Below are 27,362 nucleotides of genomic sequence, written 5' to 3' on the forward strand. Positions count from 1 at the left end.
CCCCCACACTACATGAGTGCTTTTTGAATAATGCTCTTTGAGTTGTACATGTAGAAAACATGGAACAAAATCTATATGGATTTTTTCTAGAAAAGATCTTAAAGTGAGAGCCAGCAGAAATCTACACTCCTGCTCAAATATATTTTTTAAACCCACATGATTTTTGATCACAATATAATGTTTTCCATGTGTACCCTTCCAAATGAGAATTGCTTTAAAAGCACTTTTATGGAGCAGCAAGTTACATTATTATTTTTGGCCTCTTCTAATAATGTGACTTATGTAATAACTCTTGTGCATATTGCCATCTGGACCCAAGTAACGTGTTCTTAATTTGTCAATGAACCCCAGAACCATCTTTTGGGACCTCTTTTCATTATATGTCCTCCCCACCAAAGTGGGGCAGGTATAAATATCTGTCCAACTTCCTCTGCAATGAAAGAGGAATTAGTTAAAAATTAATCTATATTCTCTGCCATCTTCCCAACCTTTCATAATTCTTTCACCCTTTTCTTGTCTAATTGTCTAACCCTATCTGGTTTCTTGCTTCTGATGTATACAAAGAAATTTGAAATTTTTGCCCCTCAGTTTTGTTTTTAATTTGTCTTCTCAACTTTTCTGTCACCAGAATTTGTGGCTTTTTTGGATCTGTTTTGTTTTTGTTTTCGTTTGGGCAAAACTTTCAACCTTTTAGAGGAATCCTTCTTGCCTCCTTTACCCACTTGTTAACTATGCTGGACTAGTTTGTTGGACTAGTTTGTATCTTTACTAACTACATTCCTCCAGCTCAGCTGTACATACTTTATCCACAATATTTGTATCAAGCAAAGAGGCATATGCTTCAGAAAAAGTCCTCATTCATACAAAATTATCCCCTTCTGAATTTCTCCCCATATTTTGGGGTTCCAAAGTATTATACCTTTTTATTGGAGGGGCACTGATAAAGTTGGAATCTTTAGTAGTTGTTTTAAACAACAATTTCTGAAATGTGTGTCCCCTCCACAATAAAACTCTTTTTGGCCAAAGTACAAGCGCAGTTCCTATATGGAGCTCAACTTGGCACATACTCCAACTTCTCTAAGCTGGAAACTGTGCAATCTAAGTTCCTGAGGGACATTTTTCAAGAACCCCGGTGTGCCCAGTGCTGTCCTACATCTGGAAGCAGGATGGCTTAAAGTAGAGGCCAGAGCATGGATCAATATCTTCACATTCTGGGTGAAGCTGGTTTCCCACTCTGCAGGTTTAGCTCCACTTGTACTAAAGGACATCCATCACTCCAGGTGGAAAAGAGAGCTGGAGGAAAGGCTACAGCAATCTACAAATTAAAACCTTAAAATGACATGGAGTGTCAAATTGATCAAGGCTCTATTCCTGTTGGTGTCCATTTTGGCAACCAAGTTCTGAGTTTCAACCCTGCCAGATAGTTGAATCAGATAACTGTGCCAAAATACCGCAAAGCTTTAACACAGGCACGATGCAATGCCTTGCAAACAGCAGTCCTGGAAGGTAGATATCGAAAAATCCCCTATAAAGAACACACTTGTCCCTGCAAATCAGGAGATATTGAAACAATGGCTCATGTGCTCCTTTATGTCAATTTTACCGAGATGTGCTCCTTTATTGTCAATTTTATGGCATAAACATATCCCCTTTTATTAGTTGCCATCCAGGTTGTACAGATTCTTTTTATCTTGATTATCTTTTAACAGACTAGAATGATCTGGAATCTTATGATGTGGATAAGTTCTGTTTAATAGCCAATAAAATTCACCAGGAATTCATTAAGAACCATTGTTCTTCTGCGTGGTCGTCTGTGCCTTACACCTATGGACTTTGCGAGTGTGCAGAAGACCAATCTGGAATGTTCCAAGCTTCTCGGTTTAGGCGGGAACCCTGCCCCCCCTTCCCCATGCGCCTGTGTGCCATCCCTTCCCCTCAGTATTTCTTCGTCCGCAGACAAGGAGACACCTCTCCGTCGCTCTGAGCTTTACCCCCCCCCCCAAAAAAAGAGTGAGAGAAGGAGAAAGCGAAGTTGCCTATCATTTTGGTTACCCACTTTTCTTTCCACTCCTCCTTTCCTATCAGAGTTCCTTCTTCCTTCAATTTGCGTTTTTCTTCCCCCACTCCCCAAAATATTCTTTTAGTTCGCTTCCCTATTCCACTCCGGGGTGCCCGGGCATATGACCCCAAAGGTGACTTTCAAATGGTGTTCTCACTGTGCCGCCAAATTACTATCTACAGATGGCCACAGTCACTGTCTCTTCTGCTTGGGAGAAGCCCATGTGGTGGACGCTTGCCACCACTGCCTGCAATTTACCAAACAGGCCTGTAAAAACATGGCATGCAGGCTCCAGGCATGGCTCTGGGAACAAGCCCTGCTTTCTTCTAAGACCCTCTAGTCGGGGACAATGCAGACCTCCGCGAGTGAGCAAACTCCCTTCACAACACCTTTGGCGACCGTGCTTTCACTCCCTGCCTCAGCTAACCAATCAGGACAGAGCACACTCCTGAAGCTGACCCCTGAGCCTACGGCTCCTTCGGAGGCTACGCTGTCACATAAGGCAGGGGCGCCTCAGACTACTCTACAGAAGAAGAAGAAGTAATAGTAATAGTAATAATAATAATAATAGTGCAAGGAACTGGCGGTAGAGAGCAAAAAGCAGCCCACGGAGCAGGACCTGTCCCGGCAGCCGAAAAAGCACTTCCAGTGGCGGCTTCATCTGTCTGCCCTGCCAAGGTTTCCCCTCGTTCTCCAACTTCGATCCCATCAGAGGGAGATGGTCTCCAACGGTGAACGCCGTACTTTCAGGTGCAGAGACTCAGCTAGGGAGGAGGAGGATTGCTCCCCTTTTGCTATGTGGGGCCACAGATTCGGAGGACCAATCGCCTCGCTCGATCACTTCCGCTCTCCGCTCTGAATTTGAGCACCTCTACCCTTGGGACCGACGAGTTCCTCGACCACAGTACCGAGAGGAGGCTGGTTGGGGCTATGACTTTGATTGAACTCAGACTCATTTTTGACCTCGAGACCAGCACTATAGAACATATGACTCAGAACCCAAAGACTACCCAGTTTCGTACCGTTACACTGACCGGTACCAGTATGACCCTCGGCCACAAGATTTTCATCGTATTGACTATGAGGACTATTATGAGGACAGGTTTGGTCTCCGCTCTAGGAACTACCGTCATCGGTCCCGTTCCTCCCCTGGAATGAACCCGCTACTCTGTTCCCAGAAAGGACACCTCTGTTCGTCTGTCCCATAGAGACCAGACTGGGCATGAACCCCATCCACTGGCAGCCGCAGTGCAGACGGCATTGCCTGCCAAACCGGAGGCAATGCAGGGGGTGAAGACTGCGCTGGCTCCCCCACCCCAGTGCCGGACCTAGATGTTCAGGACTCCAAAGATGAGGAGGATGAACTTCCTGATGAAGAGGCAGGGGTGTCCTGCTCTCCCCAAACCAAAAGAGCCTCCCTGGGCTCCTCCCCCGTTGACCAGCAAACGAGACAGAAGTCTTCATCCCCCCCTCAGAGGACTATAAGATCTGCGCTGATTACCTGTTGCACATGGCCTCTTCTATGAACATCCAGCTGCACCAGCACAATAAATCTGACATAGACCCACTCTTTAGTCTCATCCAGGTGGATGCCCGCGCCCCAGTGTCCCTCCCGTTAAATTCTGCATTACTGGACATTGCAAAGTCATACTGGGCTAAACCTTCTTCACTTCCTCAAACTTCGAAAAGATTGGAGAACTTCTACAAAGTCCATACAGAAGATGAAGCTGCAGGGGGTTTTCTGCTAAAACACCCCATGCCTAACTCCATAGTGATTGAAACTTCCCAAGTACGCAATAAGATTCACATAACTTCCTCCCCAGCTGACCAGGAAGGGAAAAGGCTTGATTCCTTGGGGTGTAGGCTTTATTCTAATGCGATACTACACCTGAACATCACCAATTATCAAGCCTACAATGCAAAATACAATCACTTCCTCTGGGAAGCCGCGGGCCCCTTCTTAGATATTTTGCCTCAAGACAAAAAGTAGGCAGCGAAGGTGTTCTACAAGGAGTATTTTCAACTGGTGAAACAGGAGTTGTATTTTGCCTAACATTTCACTGAATGTGCTGTCAAGGTCATGGCCACTGCCATTGCCCTTCGCGGCCACGTGTGGCTTCACTCTTCAGGCCTGACCCAAGAAGCCCGATCTTGCATTGAGGACCTCCCATTTGAGGGTGATGCCTTATTCGGTGAGAAGACAGACAAGACCTTACAAAAGGTCCAAAAACTCAAGAGCACAGCAAGTTCAATGAGCTTCCAACAGCCTGCATTCCGCAACCCGAAACAACCTAGGTGGCCTCGGCCACAATACTGGCAAGCGACATTCTACTCCTCCTCAGACCGCTCCTTTCGTTCTTCCAAACCAGCGCCTTATGGACAGAAGCAGCCATATACCAAGCCTTTGCCTCACAAGCAGTGCTCGCTCACACCTTACCCCCCAAAACAATGACTTTTCCAGACTGTCCCGAGTCAGGAGTCATCTCCTCCCGTACTTGTTTGCTTGGGAAGTGATAACTACTGACTCATGGGTCCTGACCATCATCAGGGTGGGTTCAGGGTACACGCTTGGGTTTTCCGAGAAACTTCCATACTCCCCGCCCCACTTCAGTTCAAGGACCTTGACGGATGAAGTTGCCTGCCTCTTATGGAAGGACACCATCAAAGAGGTGCCGACAACAGCGGGACCAGGATTCTACTCCCCGTACAATTCCAAAACCCGATGGAGGGGTCCATACCATCCTTGACCTCAGAGGCCTGAACTCCATCACCTACAAACGGTTTTGGATGATAACTATCCCGGTCATCCTTACCTTGCTCCACAGGAGTGTGTGGTTTGTGGCCCTGGATCTCAGGGCTATTATCATATAACCATTAGGCCTCAACATCGCAAATACCTTCGATTCATGATAGGAGATGCCACCTATCCGTTCAAGAGTCTCCCAAACAATACTATGGTGAAAGCCTATCTAAACAGACAGGGCGGTACTTCCTCCCCTATTCTCCTCCACCTCTTAATAGAACTGTGGCTATGGTGCATCCTACACGCCATCACTCCAACAGGCATCCACATCCAGGGCAAGTCCAACATACAGGCAGATGCCCTCCGCAGAACAAGCTGCATCTCCCACGAATGGCAGATGGACTGAACAACACTGAAATCTCTATTCCGCCTTTGTTTCACACCAGCAATCGACCAATTCGCGTTCCAACACAACACGCAATGGCCACAGTACTGCTCCAGAGCAGGGATAGAGATAGGTCGCCTGTAACTTTAATTCTTCTAGTGGTCATTTGTGCTCTTACACTCCCACCCATCCTCTTCTCTTTAGTCTTTTTCAGGTAGCGGACTCAGAGACTGAGAAGGGAATTGCATGCAGCCGCATATCACCAGAGGGGGTGGGGCTACCGCCAAAATTCTGGAAAGATTTAGAAGATTTAGCTTGGAAAAACTCCGAGGTCTCTACACAGGCACAAAGCCCATTTGTGTAGAACACAGATGACCATTAGAAGAACCAAAGTTACAGGCAAGCAACCTGTTGTTTTATTGCTTTGCTGGGTTTCTTATGTTAAATGGAATGAACTCTCCCCCACCTTTTTTGAAGCAGGGTATCATTGTTGTTGTTTTTTAAAAAATCTGCTTGCTAGAGTACTGCTGTGGAAAGGCAACATTTTTTTAAAAAATGTCTCATAGTAATGTTATATCTATCTATCTATCTATCTATCTATCTATCTATCTATCTATCTATCTATCTATCTGGGGAAACAAGTTATTGGGATTGGTATGGGACTGTGCCTGCACAGAGTGCATTATCAACATTCTGAAATTCTCAATCCTTGCTGGAAGACAAGCAGGGTGGAATTCAGCATAATAGAATAATACCATAGCAGTGGCGATGGGTGAGGGCAGCTCTTGTTGGGTGGGGGGGCGCCAGCAAGAGGTACTTTAAAAAGATATTGCCGGCAGTACCTCTGGCACCTGTAAGCTGCTGTGAGCATAGGTGCCCCTCCCGGCATGGTGGTACCAGAGCTTCAACACTCACTTGGCCTCAGCGCATGCACAGAGGCCATTTGTGTGTTCAGCAGGGTGTTGCCAATCATGCAAATGGTCTCTGCTCCTGCACAGAGGCCAGGTGAGTGCTGGAGCTGTGGAAGCTCTGTGAAGGAAGTTGGATAGTGCACTGCTGCTCTTGGCAGCTTGCAGGTGCTGGCGATAATGCCGGTAACAGCTTTTTAAAGGTACTTCCCATCGTCTCACTGGCTGCCACTGTACCATAGTAGAACTCGATAATATCTTGATCTCCAGAGAATAGGTATGGCAATTGACACAAAGAAGCACAGGTGAGGCCCTTGTATCTATGAAAACTTGATTCAAAACCATGAGTACCTGAGTACTAAGAATCAACCTGCATTATTTGTAAATGTAGTTAAGGGCCCTTTTAGCCTGAAAAGCTGTTCCAGGATGGGGTGATTGAAAATAGGAAAGAGGCAGAGGGGAGAAGGTGCGTAACCCTTTTCAATTATATAGGAACCTAGGAAGCTGCCTTATACAGTCAGACCATTGGTCCATCTAACTTTTGTCTACATAGTATAGTATCTGTTGTCTACACAGACCGGCTGCTGGTTTCTCCAAGGTTGCAGACAGGAGGCTCACTCATCTCTCTTGGAGATGCCAGGGAGAGAACTTGGTATCTTCTGTATGCAAGCATGCAGGTACTCTTCCCAGAGTGGCCCCATCCCCTGAGATGTATATCTTGCAATGGGAAACACATGTAGTTTCCCATTCAATGCAAACCAGGGTGGACTCTGCTTAGCAAGGGGGGCAATTCATACTTGCTACTACAAGACCACCTTTTCTCTCTGGTTCTCAATTCCAAGCTGCCTCTCACAGCTCCCTCCCTCCTAGTGTTTCTAGTGTAGTGTGTAATGTGTAACCTGGCTCTAAGTGATTATATGTCAAAGTAGTTAGGTGAGAAGGAACCATTCATGCTGAAAGTGCATGAAAATCAACCAAGGTGGCAGAAATGTTATTAATGCATACAATAGTTCTTCTAGCAAATATGAACTTGCCTGAGACTCCTCCCTCTTTCCTAATGATTAACTATTTAATCCAATTGATATTCTGTAAGGTCATTCTTTGTACCCACTCAGATGCTAATTGCTGAAATGGCTTGAGGTGGCATGGTTCTCTGCCTGTCTTTATATTGAGCTTGATTTACAGTTCTCTTTTAATGCTGTTTAAATTGAACCCTCAGTTTTCTTCTCCCCTTTACTTTGCTTCTGACATTCTAATTTGTTAGCATTTTTCATCTATTTATGCAGTGCCTGAAGCACACCTTGAGTGCCTGGAGCTTCTTTGTTTTAACTAGCTTTTGCATTCCTTACATGCTATATTGCAAAAATAAATTTACATTAGCTGTCACTTTATCATCTTGACAGCTTCTTAATCTGCACCTTCTCTCTGCCTCTATAGAGAATAAATAAATGAAATTACATGTTGTACTTCTGAAATCATGTAATGATATCATTAACATATTAGTAGAGTACTTAGCAAAAAGATTACATAAAGCAGTGTTTCTGTGTTAACTACTAGGGCAACAACAATATATCTAAAGCTTGGCAGCATTTGTTGATAATATACTTAAACATGTTTAACTTTAAAGTTCAGTATGTCATTTCATTTTTCTCAGGATAACTTTGCATGTAGATTAGTGTTAACTGTATCTTGTACTGATTACAGTGTTATAATTCTGCTTTAATAAATTAGATACGAGATATAAAATAATATTTGCTGTGGGTTTTTATTAATACTATGTCATGTTTTTCATACCACAGCCTCACAAGGCAGCTCACAACAGTAAGCTGAAAACCATAAAATAAGATGATAAAAACAGTGCTGCTACAGCCGCAGCAATAAAATGGAGTAAAAATAGATTTTTTAAAAAGCTTTGTGGAGTAAAAAGGTCTGAACAGCCCACTTAAAAGCAGTAACGGTGGGAGTCAGATGAACATCCCGCAAGGAGAAAGTTCCAAAGCTGCAGCACCAAAGAAAAAGCCCTGTTGCTCGTTCTCACCAATTGAATGCAAGTTGGCAGGCTAGAGAGCAGGGCATACAAGGCTGATTGTAAAACCTAGGTAAGCTCATAAGGACAACTACTTCCATATTTCCCAGAATCCAAGAGGAGGTGTCCCCCCCCTTCTTTCTACTAAAGTATAGTTGGTGGGGTTCGTCTTAAATTCAGGGTATCTTTCTTTAGGGTACATAAAGGTATAACCGTATTTAACCTTTATCTTTTAAGGCATCGTCTTAAAATCAAAGTTGCCTTCTATTTAGGTAAATACAGTATTCTTAAGGTTACCTTATGCCAGGCCATGTAGTTCTTTAAAGATTAATACCAGTGCTTTGAATTGAGCCTGGCAAATGAGCAAAACATGCAGTAGAATGGAGGCAGCCTGAAGGCGCCATTGAGGAAAGGCACATTGGCTCCATCCAATGTGCCTGAACCCAGTGGCAAATGGGAACATTGCACCTCCTCTGGCCAGCCAGAATGATGTCAGCTGGCGATGGGAGGATCCCAGCTGGGCAGGGGGCAAGGTGGAATACCAGGAAGATGGACAGAATCCTACAGCGGGGGAATGTGGCACAGGGACGAAGAACTGATTGGGGCATCCAGGAAGGTGGTTAAAGGATCAGAGGGGCAGGAAGGGCAGGGCATGGACAGGAAGTCCAGCCTGTCTGCCCCTATTTAGGCATGTAGGGGCCAGTGATGAAGCAGGGGTCCAGGTCCTCCAGAGAGAGGCCAGGCCCATTGAGGAGAATAACCTGGCAGGTATGGCGGTAGGTGACATTAACCCCTGCCCTCTCAATTGAGTCCCTGCCCTGATAGAAGGGCTATCACCAAGGCAATCCTAGGTGTGGTATAGCCCTAACAATGTCACTATCATGCCACTGGAATTCCACAACAAAAGCAAGGGCAATCACGGAAATACAACCAAGCAAAACAGAGGGGGGGGGGAATCCCAACCGTGACTAAAACAAAAGTGTATTGAAAATCATGTGTATCAAACAAACAGTTAGAAATATGTATTACTATACCGTAGGCCAATAGTAAGGTAGTATCTAATTTCTTTCACTAATGAGAAAATAAATAGTTGAACCAAAGATAACAATTCAAGATAAAACATGAATAATAACATATACAATAATGACCAAAGACATATAGAGGAGATATGATTGAACAGGGCAAAAAATGGGGCTGATGGGTAAAGTGAGGCTCACAGCTGTCTGTCCTTAGCTGGCTAACATAAACATGGCTCAAACCAGTGAAAAAAGCAACAACCCAGGTAACCAAGGAAATGCAAAAAAAAATGTAAAAATGGCATAACAAGGAACAAAAAAAAAAGAAGCAAAAATGGCATAACAAGGAACAATAAATGCCAGTATAGAGGGACAAAAAGAAGATGATGTCAAAAACATGCCTGCCAGAATGTGTTGTGAATGGTATGATCTCAATACCGCCCATGCAAGAGTAAAAGTTACTCTGGAATTCCACAAGCATCTGCGCAACTGCACCAAATCTTATCCAAATGACAGGCTATAAGTACTCAAACGTCCTCTGTATCCTTGCAAATTCTTCTTCTGGTAGCCCCTCCTGCAGTTATGTAATGTTCTGTCTGGCTTGCATTGGCTTCTCTGCCTTTATATCATAAATAGCTGGCAGCTTGTTCCTTCAGATAGCTTTGGCACCTTGAATTCTGAAGTTTTTGTGCAACCACTGAGAAACTGAATCATTGGTCTATACTCCATTGTCTTTCAGTTGACATTGTTTTATATAAAAAGAGCCCTGCTAAGATCATGCCAAGATCATCTTGTTTCCTACAATGGCTGACCAGATTCTTCTGGGAAGCCCACAAGCGAGAGATTGAAGGCACCTGCCATTGTTACCCTTCAACTGGTATTCAGAGGCATACTGCTGATTGCTTGGCGCAAACTGGTTCAGGAGTCCAGGAGCTTTTGTAAATGCATACAAGTATGTGTGCTTGTATATACCAGATAGCAAGCCACCTTAAGTGGCACAGCAGGGAAATGCTTGACTAACAAGCAGAAGGTTGCCGGTTCGAATCCCCACTGGTGTGTTTCCCACCTATATTGGGTAGCAACAATATAGGAAGATGCTGAAAGGCATCATCTCACACTGTGCAGGAGGCGGCGGCAATGGTAAACCTCTCCTGTATTGTACCAGAGAAAACCACAGGACTCTGTGGGCACCAGGAGTCGAAATCAGCTTGACGGCACACTTTACCTTTATATGCCAGATAACAGAATTCGATACCAGAGAAAACCATTTTTGTCTTTGGCTTACTACTGGTGGAGTCCTCCAGTTGTCATGAATATAATTATTTAAGTGATCTATATACTTATGTATCAGGTCTATTAGATGAACTTTATAGTATTAGAGAGAACATAATCTTGTAAGTCATAAAACTTGGGTCAAATGATCAGAAAACAATTAGTAAATGAAATGTATTGATTTACATGAAAAGTTAGTATTGGTGTACACTCTTGACAAAAATACTTTTAGGTCAATCATTTTATGAAGAAGAAAGGAGAACCTCAAAGAAATTGCAACACAATTTAGTGTTTCCCCCCCTCATGCTAGAAAGTTATTCTGATCAGTATATTGAAAGTCTACCATTGTTACCTGCACTAATTCCAGCACTGACTACACTCTTGAGGATGATGTCACTGAAGAATAGTACGTGCTGCAGAAATAATAAATGGTTACACATAAAAATCTGATGTGAGTAATCTTTAAAATTTAAAAAACCCCAGATTAAAGCTTTTCTATAAATCTATTTTGTTTTAAATAACCCCACTTCTGTGGGATAGAGCATTTGAACTATATGTCAGACTGAAAGTAGTAAAACAAAACTCAGTTTATGTTTATACATCTATCTGTAGCAGTCTTAAAGCTATAATTTTTAAAAAGTTAAGGGTTAGGGTTAACATCCCTTTCCTCGGTAATTCTGCACATGTCTGCAATAAACCTTTCCAGTAGGGATGTGCAGAAAGTTTCAATGGCAAAACATTTCAACTTAAAATGGGCCTTTTCAAGCCTGAAACAGAACACCTTTTAAATAAAGGGCCTGTTTTGATCAAAACATTTCAGTGTTCAGAGTGCCATTTTGGAGGTCTGTTTTCCCCTTGCTGATTGGTTTCCTGGCACTTATGACTATGCTTGCTCCTAAGTAAGGGTACTGCTGTGGCAGCTGTTGCAGTGCTAGGAAGTAATGTAAGAAGTTATACCTATGTGAGAGAAAGCAGCTCGTGCCAATGCTGTTACTACAGCACAGGCACTGTGGCTCATCGACAGAGGCTAAAGAACTGAGTCAGATAGAGGTGACAGATTACATTCTAAACTGTCTGGAAAAACTAAAAACTAGCAAATCGCCAGGGCCAGACGGCATCCATCCAAGAGTTCTTAAAGAACTCAAATGTGAAATTACCAATCTCCTTCCAAAAAATATATAACTTTTCCCTACAATCAAAGAGCAAGGTGAGCTAATTTGCAGATGACATCAAACTATTTAGGGTCATGAAATCCAAATCAGACTGTGAGGAGCTCCAGAACAATAAAAAACAAACAAAACAATCTCTCCAAATTCGATGAGTGGGCGACAAAATGGCAAATACAGTTCAGGGTTGGCAAGTGATGCATATTGGGACAAAAAACCTCAACTTCACATATATGCTGATGTGATCTGAGCTGTCGGTGACTGACTAGGAGAGGGATCTTGGGGTTGTAGTGGACAGCTCATTGAAAGTGTCAACTCAATGTGCAGCAGCTGATGTAAAGGCCAATTCCATGCTAGGGATCATTAGAAAGGGGATTAAAAATAAAACTGCTAATATTATAATGCCCTCATACGAAACTATGGTGTGGCCACACTTGGGAGTACTGTGTTCAGTTCTGGTCACCATACCTAAAGAAGGCCATTGTAGAACTGGAAAAGGTGCCGAAGAGGGCAACCAAGTACCTCTCTGCCGCCCCTTCCCCCATTGTTGGCCGGAAATAAGCAAGTAATGTGTGCCCCCGCTGCGCACGTCGCATGTCACACATGTGACATGCATGCGTGAGGTGCGCAGTGGGTGCTAGTGCATGGGGCAGCGGGCTCACGCACACACGTTACTTGCTTATTTCTGGCCAACAACGGGGGAAGAGGCAGCAGGGAGGTACACTGCCACCCCATGGATCTGGGCAACTTAATGGAGCACCGGCCGGGGAAAGGTGGCGGGAGAGGTAAATGCACTTTCCCTCACCCTTAAAGAGCCACCCCCACCGGCGTCGGATCGGAGCTCCATGGTTCCGTGCACATCCCTAATTGACAACTGTTTGCTCGTAGCCGCCTACCGTGATCGTCTCATGCTGCACGCTCAACTCATTCTTCAGTTTCTGAGTTCCCTGGAATTGGAAGTAAATTTTAGAAAATCCATGCTCATCCCTACCTGTTTGCTAGAATTCCTGGGAACTCTCTTGGACTCCATGACTGGGAGGGCTTACCTGGTCGCTCAGAGAGTAGTAGACAGACTCAGGGTGGCGGCACAGATTTTCTGTCATGACACATGTCACAAGGTGCCTATTGTACAACAGCTTCTTGGACTCATGGCCTCCATCACAGGAGACACTCCGTTGCCACGCTTCCACATGCGCCTCCTCCAAGTGTGGTTTCTAGACAACTTCAAACCTCATTGTCAATACCAAGGAGTATGTCTTTAGCCTCCTCAGGAGATACATGCAGCTGTGGATAAAGGACAGAAATTTAACGAAGGGTGTAGACTTTTACCAGCCTTCTCAGGAGCTGACCATAATAATGGGATGCATCCAACCCAGGCTGGGGAGCGCACTTCAGGGAATTTACACTAATGGGTCTTTGGACACTCAGGGAGATGTGGAGACATACAAACTACCTCAAGCTTTTGACAATTTTTCTGGCCCTGAAATCATTCTGCTATTGGATCCAAGGGAAATGGGTTCTGATCCTGACAGACAACATGTCGGCCCAATCCTACATAAACCGACAAGGAGGCATGGTCTCCTGGACCTTTATGCATCTTGCACTAGACATATGGACAGTGTACCCACAGGGTAATCTGGCCCCTTGTCATACACATAGAGAGGACTTCCATCACCATAGCAGATGCTCTCAGACACCAGATTTCCCCCTCCCAGAAGCAGTAATTGGATCAGAAGGCTCTAGACAAAGTATTCAGCAAATGGAGAACTCGCTCTAGATCTATTCGCTACACCTGTCAATGCAAAGTCCAGGTGCTACTGCAACAGGGTAGGCTCAGACCCACGATCTCTAGGCAATACCTTTCTTCTTCACTGGAGTCAGGAACTACTCTATGCATCCCCAAATATTCCTTTGATTCCAAAGCTTATCGAAAAGATGGAAAGGGACAGGGCACAAGCAATCTTGGTGATCCTGTGGTGGCTGAGACAACCATGGTTCACCGCCCTCTTGATCCTGACCAATCATACTTACCTCCACTTACCTACTGAATCCTTGATACTGGACCATGGCCTCAGGTTGCACCCAGAACTGGAATAATTATGCCTGACAGTCTGAAAAATATAAAGCAAACAAAGTTTAGTGACCCCATACAGAAAGTACTGAATGCTGCGATAAAATCATTCACACAAAAATGTTATGCAGCAAAATGGAAGAGGTTCTGCATCCACACTACAAAAAAGGGACACACTCTTGAGCTGGCACCAGTGCATGCCATTCTGGAATACCTTCTGATACTGAAAGTCGGGGCAAGCTCAATCAAGGTCATCCCATGAAATTGATTGCCAGGAAATCTAGGACCAACAAATGGAAGTACTTTTTCACACAACCCATAATCAGTTGGTGGAATTCTCTGCCAAAAGATGTGGTAATAGCCAACAACCTGGATGGCCTTAAGAGGGGTTTGGATGACTTCACGGAGCAGAGGTCTGTCATCGGCTACTAGAGGCCTAGAGGCCACCTCCAGACTCAAAGGCAGGATGCCTCTGAGTACCAGTTGCAGGGGAGTAACTGCAGAAGAGAGGGCATGCCCTCAACTCCTGCCTGTGGCTTCCAGCAGCATCTGGTGGGCCACTGTGTGAAACAGGATGCTGGACTAGATGGGCCTTGGGACTGATCCAGCAGGGCTGTTCTTATGTTCTTAAGGTGCACTTAGCAGCCGTAGCGGCATACCACAGTTGTTTGGGTCTGTACTCCGACTCAACCATTAAGAAGTTTTTGAAGGGTTTGCAGAATTTGTTTCCAGCTGCCCCTCATTCGTTGCCCTATATTTACAGTTAGTCCTCTCTCAGCTAATGTCTTGCCCATTTGAACCAAAGGCCACATGCAACCTCAAGCTGCTGTAGCAGAAAACAGTATTTTGTATCCTCTGCATGGAGGGTGAGTGAGCAGAAGGCCCTTTAATGTGACTCTCCGTACTTAACATGCCACAGGGACAAAGCAGTAGTTACTGAGACCTGACCTGTTCCTACCCAAGGTAGTGTTGTAGTTTCCATGGCCAAAGACTTATGCTTGCTAATCTTCTTCCCTAACCCGGTCTTAGGGAGAGACAAGGCGTACCACTCTCTGGATGTCGGTAGAGCATTGGCGTTTTACGTGGATAGGACTAAGTCCTTTAGAACAGGGATCCTCAATGTTGGGCCCCCAGATGTTCTTGGACTTCAACTCCCATAATCCCCAGCCAAAGGCCACTGGGCCTGGGGATTATGGGAGTTGAAGTCCAAGAACATCTGGGGGCCCAACGTTGAGGATCCCTGCTTTAGAAGGTCCACCAAGCTGTTTGTCAGCTATGCTGGTCCATGGGTAAGCCCATCTCAGCTCAAAGACTCTCAGCATGAGTTTCAGAAACTGTCACGGTGGCCTACCAGCTGGCAAAAAACTAGTGCCTTTCCCTATCTGGGCACACTCCACCCAAGCTATGGCATCCGCCACAGCATTCTGGAGTGGAATTCCTCTAGAGGTGGTGTGGAGGGACAGCTGCCTATTTCTCCTAACTTTTTGTTGCTGCCACCAAGTGGACTTTTTGTATGGCTGGGACCATTACAATAGCCCTTCCTTTTTATAAAAACTTACAAAACCTCAAAAGAGAGAAAGAAAGAGAATGAAAGGAAGGTGGAGCAATAGGCCCTGAAAATATCAGTCTACAAATCAGAGAATGCCAGATCAGAGAGAGAGAGAGACAACAAGAGTGAAATAGAGGAAGACCCTTCCTCACCAATGATCACTAAGATCAAAGTAGTCAAGAGTCATTGCTCCTGGAGTTCTATCTCAAAAATCAAATAAAATTTTCTGTCTCTAGTGGCCAAATGCTGTTAAACTCTGTCATATTTCCAGGGTGTTGTAACAGAGTGTAGCATTGAGGCAGTGCAATGGCAGATAGACGTAATGCTATAAAATATGGGGACTATTGTATGTAATGTCATGAATGGAATACTTTCAAAATGAAGTGATCAGCCATATGTGCCTCCCTTATGGAACAGGAAAGAGAAGAAGCATACCCTATTGCTAACTCTGCATGAAATTTTAGAGTTAGAATATTGACCAGATGTTTCAGTCTCCACAAATGGCTTGTAATGTGACTGCAAAAATCTTTCTGGTGCTTTGATCACACACACACACACACACACACACACACACACACACACACACACACACACACACACACACTTTGAAAGAAAAGGTGATTGAATAGAGGCTGTCAAAGTTAATCATTATCAATAAACTTTCACTTGACCTTTCTCACCTGATTTAGATACTGTTCTGATAGACATACATTTACCATTTGAGAGAGTTTTAAAAATGAATTTCACCCTGCAGATATTCAAGATCTTCACTCATTTTGTTGTCAGTGATGAGATGGAAAAGTAACATAATGACATTCTGACATACATTGGACAGTATTCAGACTGAGAGAGTCATTACTAAATCCCATTGAAATTAATGGGATTGATTTCAGTGGTGGTTAGTCATGGCCTACTACTCTGGATGTTGCCCATTGATTCCTGTTAATGATTAAATGATGCAGGCATGTTTCCATGCCATAAATACTTCATATTCACACTGCATCTTTCAGCTGCATATGTCAAACTGCTTTAATGTATCAATGTATCAATACCTTACGTAAAAGTTGCATAAAAAATTACTCTGCCACTTGACTAAAGAATTATTCTGCCATGTAAGAGAGTAATACTGCTGCCTGCTTATAGAATGGGAATAGGCACTTGGTTTATAATCTAATAATCTGAAGAATATTCTAGTGCAGGGTTTCTCAACCTTGGGTCCCCAGATGTTACTGGACTTCAACTCCCATAATCCCCAGCCCGGCCTTTGGTTGGGGATTATGGGAGTTGAAGTCCATCAACATCTGGGGACCCAAGGTTGAGAACCCCTGTTCTAATGAAATGGAATCCTACTGTCCATCTTGTCAGCTTAGCTGAATTCTGTGCACACTGAAGCATCTTTTGCTTTTAAAAATAATTGTGCTGATTAAGCATGTATTAAGCATAAATGAATGTATTTAAATTACAAGGTGCTCACTTAACCTTTCTACAACCTATAGATACCACTAATGTTGATTGGAAATGGAGACACCATGATTTGTATAAATCTCTGTTTGGAAACCATTGTGTTTTTAGCATGGTGGTAAATTGATGCATAGTATAATTCACAGCATAGATTGAGCAGATCATCTTAGAGTAATTAGGAAAAATGATGACAGCAGTTGGCTGACTCACCCCTGACAGCCTTAGAGTCTACTATTATTTCTTTGTGACAGTTATTTTTAGCCAACTCCGTTCTAGTTCACTGTTCAGTTTTTCTCATTTAAAAATAACTTAAACCTTTAATGTGGAGAAATGGTTGAAATTGACTGATGCGATATGTGGGTTTTTAAAAAAAACAAAATCATCCATCCATCCATTTTGCAGCATTTATTATTCAGCCATTTATTATTATTCAGCCATTTTATTTTATTTTATTTTATTATTTTATTTTATTTTATTTTAAGAAGAGCTGGCAGAATTGCTTTAATTTAATTGCTCTGGTGGGCCAGAACCAGCCACAACTTGGTGTGTGGGGGCAGAGGTCAATTTTCAGCAGACTAACATTAATATTTATTAATAAAAATATTAATGCAATCAAGGGGGCAGAAGTGGGAGTGGGGAGAAGGCAAGGGGAAAGAGGGATGAGGGATGGTGTCAGTGGGCTGCAGTTCAGGGTCAGCAACGGCAAGATGGGTGGGGGACATCTGATCGCAAGCAGCTAACTGCATTGAGTCACTGCTGCTTGTAAGCGAGGCTGTCCAAGAGCTCTTCATAGCTCCTGCTGTTGATGGTGCAAGACATTCCTTTCTATAGGCCAGCAAAAAAATCCCTGCAGGCTGAATACAGCCACCAGACCTTATGTTGTGCAGGTCTGCTTCAAGATAAGATACTATACATACCACTATGACACAGTATAGAGAGTCCTACCTAAGAACAGCCCTGCTGGATCAGGCCCAAGGCCCATCTAGTCCAGCATCCTGTTTCACACAGTGGCCCACCAGATGCCTCTGAAAAGCTCACAGGCAAGAGGTGAGGGCATGCTTTCTCTCCTGCTGTTGCTCCCCTACAACTGGTACTCAAAGGCATCCTGCCTCTGAGGCTAGCCTATAGTCCTCCGACTAGTAGCCAGTGATAGACCTCTCCTCCATGAGGTTATCCAAACCCCTCTTAAAGCCATCCAGGTTGTCAGCTGTCACCACATCTTGTGGCAGAGAATTCCACAAGTTGATTATACGTTGTGTGAAAAAGTACTTCCGTTTGTTGGTCCTAGATTTCCTGGCAATCAATTTCATGGGATAACCGCTGGTTCTAGTGTTATGTGAGAGGGAGAATAATTTCTCTCTATCCACTTTCTCCACACCATGCATGATTTTATAGACTTGTACCATGTCTCCCCACAGTCCTCTTTTTTCTAAACTAAATAGCCCCAGGTGTTGTAGCCTTGCCTCATAAGAAAGGTGCTCTAGGCCCCTGATCATCTTGGTTGCCCTCTTCTGCACCTTTTCCAGTTCTACAATGTCCTTCCTAAGATGTGGTGACCAAAATTGTATGCAGTACTCCAGGTGTGGCCGCACCATCATTTTGTGTAAGGGCATTATAATATTAGCATTTTTATTTCCAATCCCCTTCCTAATGACCCCTAGCATGGAATTGGCCTTTTTCACAGCTGCCACACATTGAGTTGACACTTTCAACGGGCTGTCCATCATGACCCCAAGATCCCTCTCCTGGTCAGTCACCAACAGCTCAGATCCCATCAACGTATACTTGAAGTCGGGGGTTTTGGTCCCAATGTGCATCACTTTACACTTGCCAACATTGAATCGCATTTGCCATTTTGTCGCCCACTCCCCCAGTTTGGAGAGATCCTTTTGGAGCTGCTCACAATCCGTTTGTGATTTCCCTACCCGAAAGAGTTTGGTATCATCTGCAAATTTGGCCACCTTGCTGCTTACCCCTGCTTCTAGATCATTTATGAATAAATTAAAAAGCACCGGTCCCAGTACAGATCCCTGGGGGACCCCACTTCTTACTTACTTCCATTGTGAAAACTCTCCATTTATCCCTACCCTGTCTTTCAACCAGTTAGCAATCCTGTCTTTCAACCAGTTAGCAATCCATACAAGTACTTGTCCCCTTATCCCATGACTGCTAAATTTTCTGAGGAGTCTTTCATGAGCAACTTTGTCGAAAGCTTTTTGGAAGTCCAGGAATACTATGTCAACTTGATCACCTTTATCAACTCACTTGTTTACACTCTCAAAGAACTCCAAAGGTTTTGTGAGGCAAGATTTCCCTTTGCAGAAGCCATGCCGGTTCTCTCCCAGCAGGGCTTGTTGTTCTATGTGCTTTACAATTTTATCCTTGAGGATGCTTTCCATCAATTTCAAAATCGAATGAATGAATGAATGAATGAATTTTCCTGGAATGGACGTTAAGCTAACCAGCCTGTAATTTCCTGGATAGCCGCTGGATCCCTTTTTGAAAATTGGTGTTAAATTTGCTACTTTCCAGTCCTCCAGTACAGAGCCTGATTGCAGGGATAAGTTATATATTTTAGCAAGGAGGTCGGCAATTTCACATTTGAGTCCTTTGAGGACTCTTGGATGGATGCCATGCAGACCTGGCGATTTGCTAGTTTTAAGTTTTTCCAGAGAGTTTAAAACATCATTTCTTGTCACTTCTATCTGATTCAGTTCTTTCGCCTCCATCCCCGGAAAGCCTGGTTCAGGAACAAGCCTCTCTTCATATATTGCATTAAAATAATTTTGCATCTCCCTCCCGCCCCCCGCTGAAAACTAGTGCCGGGTTTGAACCATCCATTGCATTACAATATCTCAGTGAGCAAGAAAGAGACTGTTTTGGGGTTTGTGTTTACATTATTCACCGCCTCTTTGCAAATTGATGCAGCTGAAGCTTGAATGTGAAATATCTATTTGTGTACTGAATAAGTGTGCCAGCTTTAGTTCCAGTAAGGCTGATCGCCCAATATTTTGCTTTTGAATTCTCTTCCCTTTCAAAAAATAATGTGGGGGTCCAGCTAGTACTTGAAACACAACTGTATCTTGAATGTACATGCTACGTTTCATTCATGTAGCTCAGTGTTTAGGATCATCTTACTACCACAGACAAGTGAGCAAGTTTGGCGTGTCAAACAGCTGGTTAAAGAATAGACCTCACCTTGGCCAATTATAATAACATTGCTGTTTCAGTCCACATTTAACTATAGAAGATATTTGCACCAGGTACAGTGTTGTACATTGCTGTGCAACCTTCCATTCATTTCTGCAAGTCTCTTGCATAACCTATTAAAATGGCCAGGAACCGTTCACTAGTAGTGCATGGATAATTGGGTGGTTTTTACTTCAGTTGGATGTTAATATCTGTGTATTTTTTCACTTTCTGCTTACATCAGTGACATTTGGGTTAATTTTTTGTATGTATCTGATCAAAACCAGTAACTTACAGAATTGGGGGCTTATACTTGGTGGCATTGGCAGAGGTGTGTGTGTGTGTGTGTGTGTGTGTGTGTGTGTGTGTGTGTGTGTGAAAATTCCCAGCAACTAGCTCTTGCCAGTTTCCATTTCCTCCCTCTGGAACGCACCAAGAAGTGACCCTAGAGTAATATGGAGAGTTAGTTCCCAGTGCATTCTTGGGGGATGGGGGGTGAGTGGCAAGAGCTGGCCACTGGGAATATTTTTATTGTTTCAAATGCTTCTGAAGCCACTGCATCTCACAAAGGTGTGGCAAACAAACAAACAACCTCCTGCCAGTGCCTCTTGCCCTGACATAAATTCCAAGATCCCCTTGATGACCAGATGAGTGCTTAAAGACAAGACTGGTCTCATCCTTCTGGTAATGTCAGGGAGTTGGCCTAATTCCTGTCAGGGAGTTGGCCTATATTGAATGTGTGTTGCTAAGTCTAGAGACCAAGGATAGATTGGGACTTTTGTTGGTATATTGATCACCTCGTTGTCCAACAGAGTCCCTACCTGAGCTAACAGACCTGGTTGCTGAGTTGGCATTGGAGTGGATCAGGTTGTTGTTGGTGGGGAACTTTAATGTCCATTTTGAGACCGGGTTGTCAGGGGTGGCTCAGGAGTTCATAGCAGCCATGATGACTATGGGCCTATCCCAAATGGTCTTTGGATTGACACATGATGCAGGCCACATGCTCGACTTGGTCTTTTGCTCTGATCATGGTGGTGCCCCATGGGTGGAGGCCCCTGTGATTGAGCGAGTGCTTGTTTCTCAGCTCCAGGCAGTTTGGATGACACAGATTATTTAGATCCTTTCCAGACTGGCTTTCGGGTGGGCTATGGGGTTGAGACTGCCTTGGCCAGCCTGATAGATGATCTCCAATTGGTGATTGACAGAGGGAGTGTGACTCTGCTGATTCTTTTTGACCTTCTGGTGACTTTTGATACCATTGACTATGGTATCCTGCTGGGTCGCCTGAAGGAGGTTGGATTGGGTGGCACTGTTTCACAGTGGTCCCTACTTCGCTGACAGATTCCAGATGATGTCACTTGGAGACTATTGCTCTGAAAAGTGAGAGCTAAAGTGTGGGGTTCCACAAGACTCCATACTGTCTCCAATGCTTTTTAACATCTACATGAAACCACTGAGAGAGATCGTCAGGAAGTTTGGTCTGGGATGCTATCAATATGCAGATGACACCCAGATCTATTTTTCTGTACCAGCTTCATCAGAAAATGGCATGACCCCCCTAAATGCCTGCCTGGAGATGATATTGTGCTGGATGAGGGATAACAGACTGAAGTTGAATCCAAACAAGACGGAGGTACTGTCTGTAGGGTTCGGGATCCAAGAGATGGTTTACATCTGCCTGTTCTGGATGGGGTTACACTCCCCCTAAAAGATCAGGTTCGTAGTCTTGGAGTCCTCCTGGATCCCAAACTCTCCCTGGTCTCTCAGGTTGAGGCTGTGGCCAGGAGTGCTTTTTATCAGCTTCGGCTGATATGCCAGATACGTCCATTCTTGTAGACTAGTGACCTTAAAATGATGGTACATATGCTAGTAACCTCTAGGCTAGACTACTGTAATGCACTCTACGTGGGGCTGCCTTTGTAGTTCGGAAACTACAATTGGTACAGAATGCTGCTGCCATACTGGTCTCTGGGTTTACCCGAAGGGACCATATAACACCAATTCTAAAAGAACTGCACTGGCTGCCGATAAGTTTCCTAATGAAATACAAAGTGCTAGTTATTACCTATAAAGCCCTTAATCGCTTAGATCCAGGGTATTTAAGAGAGTGCCTTGTTTGTCATGAACCTGTTGCCTATTAAGATCACCTGGAGAGGTCCAGTTACATTTTCTGTAAACTCGTTTGGTGGTGACTCAGGACCGGGCCTTTTCTGTGGCTGCCCCGGGGCTTTGGAACGCGCTCCATTCTTAAATAAGAGCATCTCCTTCTCTGGTTGCTTTAGGAAGACCCTGAAGTCGTACCTGTTTTCCCAGGTCTTCAACTGAGACTCAATTTTTAAAATTTTAATATGTTATTAATGTGTTTTTATCGATTAGGATTTTTTTCTTTTTATGAATTTTAAATGTGTTATGTTTTATGTTTTAATTCTGTACACCGCCTAGAGATTTTTATACTAGGTGACATATAAATTCAATTCAATTCAATTCAATTCAAATAAATAAATAAATAAATAAATGTGACGTTCTATATAATTTGAATTCCATACTGGCAGAAATGAATGTAAGAAATAAAGCTCATGGATATTATTAAACTAGCTTAATTTTTATTGCGGTGTTAGGATGTGCTCTTTTGTGGTTATTTCTAACAGAAAAGAAATTCATAAGTACTATAAATAGGATTTCAAATGTTCTAAGTGAGTCTGTTTTCCTCCTCCTCTTCTTCTTTTTGTCTGCAGTGGATGATACAGAGCCCATACAAAGCTGCAACATTTTTTGGGTGCATTGGAACAGACAAATTTGGTGAGATCCTAAAGAAGAAAGCTGAGGAAGCCAATGTGGATGCTCATTATTACGAACAGAGTGAACAGCCAACTGGAACCTGTGCTGCTTGCATCACAAGTGACAACAGGTCAAATGCTTTTTTCTGATGGAAATATATCTCCTTAGATATGAAAGCAGTGGAAATAGAAAGTTCATCTTAAGAGGTCTGCAACTACTTTTGTAGGCTATCTAGATGACTAATTCTAATTTTATTGTGGTTCTGAACTGTTTGAATTGATTCTGTTTGAATTGGTTTGTAAACTGCCTTGAAATTTTTATTGGGCAAAATATAAATATAATAAATCCTTACAGTCCCTCCCCACATGTGTCATGTTGAAAATCCCTCTCACTTGCTGCTGATCTCCATTTTAAAGTTACCACCATCTAACCAACCCAACAGTCATGTCTAGCACATGAGCTTTCTGTGTGCCATCCTAATTGCTATTCTTGGCATTCTTGGTAAACCTCATTGAACACAATTCATGAAAGATTTTTGAGAACTGGTGTAATGGCTGTGACTGGCTAAATTATAAATTGGGAAGATCTTGCTTGGATGTGTCATGCAATAGGTGGTCCTAGAGGGGGTATGCTTTTTTCAGCTTCTGCCGGCCCCCCCACCAGAAGTTTGCAGTATAAAGATAAGTTTACTGACCCTGCTATACTTAAGAGTTGTGTAAGGATTATTACTAGATCATGTTTGTAAAATATATCCTTGTGGTAGCCTTTGAAGCAGGATATGGAGTGACAGGCTGGAGCACAAGGACAGGAAGGCAGAAATAGAGGACTAGGATTTGGATGGGAGATGGATCTGGCTACTTGGTGTAGAACTCCTATATTAGCAAAGGGCCAGCTGTAAATGCAGGATTTATATAAAAATCAGGACCCCCCTACTTCTTCCTGAAATTCATCCCAGGCCCTAGTCCTGTCAAGCAAGTACCCTGAGCTAGTAAAGTAATTACTTTACTTATAGAAGTAAAGTAATTAATGTTATTAGCTTACTTGTCAAACATATTCATAAAATGGCCCAGATTCCTTTTAGAAAATGCTATCATTCCAAGCATTTCCAAGCTCTTTCTGCTGTCCAAGACTATATGGCAGGGAAGACTGGGATGAAGAAAGAGGTTGGTACCATGCCAGCTTGAATCTGCAGGGGAGATGACTCTGCACACATGACCTCACTCATTCCAGTTCCTGACCATGAAGGAAGCTAAGGAGTTGACCTGACTCCTGGGAGGCTTGAAGAATCTCCTACCTACCTGGCTGCACTGGCCTCTGCTGCTTGTTCCAGGATAGAGGAGTGAGTGAATAAGGTTTCCTTATACAATTGAGGCCTTCTAAAATAATAAAAGCTATTGGACCATAATATACTATGACAGTATTGTCTGACACTTCGCTATAAAGTTCCAGTCTGGTGGATGGGGGAACTAAAGGATGGCGTGGGAAATATTTTGGCGGGGGCGAGGGGCACCCACTACCCCTTGGGGTCACCCCGAGGGGCTCCAGGGATGGAATATGAGTGCACTGGGGCCCACTAGAGGGTGCTAGATCCTCAGTGTAGGAGGATTGATCTGGAGCAGTGGCTCCCAGGGTGCTCCCCTTGGTGCTTGGGGTTCTACCTGAGGTTTGCTCCTCCTTTTCCTTTAAACCTAATTGGGGTCTGGGTATGACTGCTTGCTGACCATGAAAACAGATCATAGGAAGAGAGGAGCAGAATTCTCTGGACACCATTCAAAAGGTATTCTAACCTGTCATCTGTGCTGGTACAAATGCATGTGTCTGATATAGAGTGATGACATTAGTATTGATGACACACAGAGATGGATTTGCCCCTCAGAGGATGACATCCTGGTAATGTTGGTGTGATGTGTAGCTTTAAGTCCGGGGGTAGACAGACATGCTGTCTACGATAAATGGCAAGCTATCTGGAATAGTCACTGTCTGCAGTGCAGTGCATTCATGGCTGGATCAGAGCGCACTGCACTGTATCTTCTGGTGTTCAAGAGACCTCCACGGATCTGTTAAGGATTGTGAGAAAGGTTATAGGGTTTAAAAAAGAAAGAAAACTGATGATTAATTTCTTAAAATTCTGAAAAGAGAAATGTTTTGTTGTTTTAGGTCTCTTGTCGCTAACTTGGCTGCTGCTAATTGTTATAAGAAGGAAAAACATCTTGATTTGGAGAAGAACTGGAAGCTGGTGGAAAAAGCTAAAGTTTATTACATTGCAGTAAGTTTGGCTAACCTTGCAAAATATTCATTTACATTCTATCCTTGAACCATCCATGTATAAGTTGTATCAAGTGCAGGGTAAATCTTTTGAATACTGAAATGAAGTGCTGAATTTCCCATTACACTGAGGCTTGGTTACTTTATCAGAATACTGACACTTTCAGGGATAGTAAGTTGTGTGGAACCAATTCACCATTTGAATTGTTACCAAGAGATCACATTTATGTTTCATGGTTCCAAGCAAATTGTTGGGAAGGATATTCAGATTATGTAGAATGCACTGTTAGCATAGTTATTCACTACAAACAGTTCTGTAAGAACATCTTAATTGCTATTTATTCCACAGTATATTTAAAAAGAAACAAGCTTGAGTAGTTCATTGAATGTGGACAAAGGTGTGGGAGATGACTGTAATGGTAGGACTTTTCTTCTAACAGCACAACTGGTAAAAAAAATGTTTAGAATTAATTGATTATACTTTCCTGTCATTCAAAAATACAGAAACCAATTCTGCATATTTATGTAGACGGCATTCTGATACATTATACATGACAGGGTCTGTATGTTTTGCGTGGTGTGATGTTGATAAGGCTTGTCACAATTAGCAAGTATAGAAGGCATCTATGACAGATTATGTGTTTTAATGTGCATATAATATAGGGATCCTGCATGACAGCTGCTGCCATTCTGTTACCTGAGCTATGCAGTGAGAAGTGTAAAAAATTGATTATCCAAGAGCAACAAATTCATTTTAAAAAATTATTTTCTTCAGCTACTGTTTGTCTCCTGCAGCTTGTTAGTGTGTGTTTCTCTAAATTTTACATGGTGGTTGTTGATTCTTGTGTATGGCCAGATCTGCCCCTTAATAGCTGTCAAACAAATACTTAACCCTGCAAAGGTTATACAAAGCAAAGAACTTCAACTGCTCCTACTGCATGTTTGAAATACCTTTTTAAGAATACGTCTTTCCTCTGTAGCCTGTTTTTAATTTGAACTCCTCCCTCCCCAAACGGTCTGTGTTTTCATTTCAAAATATACCCTGAGCTGTTATGAATGGCACACTTGGGGATAAATGCAGTGAGCTAAAAATTGTAGGAAAGCTTAAGAATATTGTTAAATGAAGAAGAGTTTAAAAAAAGGTAGCAAATACTGTGCTGCAAAAGGCTGTTAAAAATCTGCATGGTTGTGTTCCTGAAAACAATTATTACTGATTCAAACGTACTGTTCTCCATACAATTGTGAATTTTGTTTTGCAGAGGAATTTTGCAGTGAGAGCCAACATTTAGTATCTCCAGCTTGATGTGGAGGTTCTGGAGTTGGTGAAATTTAGCCTAACCCTAATATTTATATTGGCTAGAATATCCATGGGTTAGCTGATTTTTAACAACTCGGATAAGGGAAAGTCAGCAATTCCATGGTATTGTCTACTAAACCAGTAGTACCTGTTGTGAGTAGGTCTCTTCTCTTTAGATGCCTGGAGCACATTCTAGATCCTTTGGGATAGTACATAGGAACACAGGAAGCTGCCATATACTGAGTCAGACCATTGGTCTATCTAGCTCAGTACTGTCTTCACAGACTGGCAGTGGCTTCTCCAAGGTTGCAGGCAGAAATCTCTCTCAGCCCTATCTTGGAGAAGCCAGGGAGGGAACTTGAAACCTTCTACTCTTCCCAGAGCGGCTCCATCCCCTGAGGGGAATCTCTTGCAGTGCGCACACTTCTAGTCTCCCATTCGTATGCAACCAGGGTGGGCCCTGCTTAGCTAAGGGGACAAGTCATGTTTGCTACCATAAGACCAGCTCTCCTCTCCAGGATCAGGGGGTATGGTATTTGTCTTGCAGAAGATCTTCCAAGGAGAGGAGGTGACCTCAGTCTCCCAGATGAGCTCTGCCAAGAGTGACATCACAGGGATTCTTGCTGAGCACTTTTTGCAGTTTTATTTCCAAAAGTCTTCCCTCTAATCCCACCCGATACATCTTAGACTAAGGGCCATATATGGCAAGGAGAGATGGAGCTGCCACTCCCAACAGTCCCCCACCCTGTGGCTGTGTCCATGGGGCTACACTGTGGTTTGACTCTTTGGGGTACATTGAGCTTTCAGCTGCCTCTGTCCAGTGCTGCTTCCCAGTACTGGGAAAGACTGACATAGCTGTGGCCCTTTAGTGCCCATCAAATGGCCAGCTGCTGGTACACATCAAACACTACTGCTCCAGCTACATCCCTCTGTCTCCAGGAGGGGCAGTAGGGTTGTGGGACATGTTTGTGCTTAGGTGCCCATTGCTTTTCATGCCAACTGCACAAGTCTTTTCTGCCTGCCCTTCCACCAGGCTTATATTGAATGTGTGTACCTAAGCCTAGAGACCAAGGATACACCGTGACTTCTGTTAGTGTAACAATCACCCCATTGCCCAAAAGAGTCCCTAACTAAGTTGATGAATCTGGTTGTGGAGTTGGCACTGGAGTCAACTACT

At 43.5% G+C, this 27,362-nt stretch overlaps 1 protein-coding gene across 2 annotated transcripts in view; it reads left to right on the forward strand.

The window, feature by feature from the left end:
• The window catches only part of ADK (adenosine kinase), a 410,809-nt gene that overhangs the window by 180,334 nt on the left and 203,113 nt on the right, over positions 1 to 27,362 (forward strand). For both annotated transcript variants that reach the window (XM_053311472.1, XM_053311473.1), the window contains exons 5-6: positions 22,581 to 22,753; positions 24,781 to 24,889. In XM_053311472.1, coding sequence (XP_053167447.1) covers positions 22,581 to 22,753; positions 24,781 to 24,889 — 282 coding nt within the window. The remainder of the gene's footprint in view (positions 1 to 22,580; positions 22,754 to 24,780; positions 24,890 to 27,362) is intronic.

The sequence above is a fragment of the Hemicordylus capensis genome, chromosome 3 (assembly GCF_027244095.1).
Source record: "Hemicordylus capensis ecotype Gifberg chromosome 3, rHemCap1.1.pri, whole genome shotgun sequence".
Classification (NCBI taxonomy): domain Eukaryota; kingdom Metazoa; phylum Chordata; class Lepidosauria; order Squamata; family Cordylidae; genus Hemicordylus; species Hemicordylus capensis.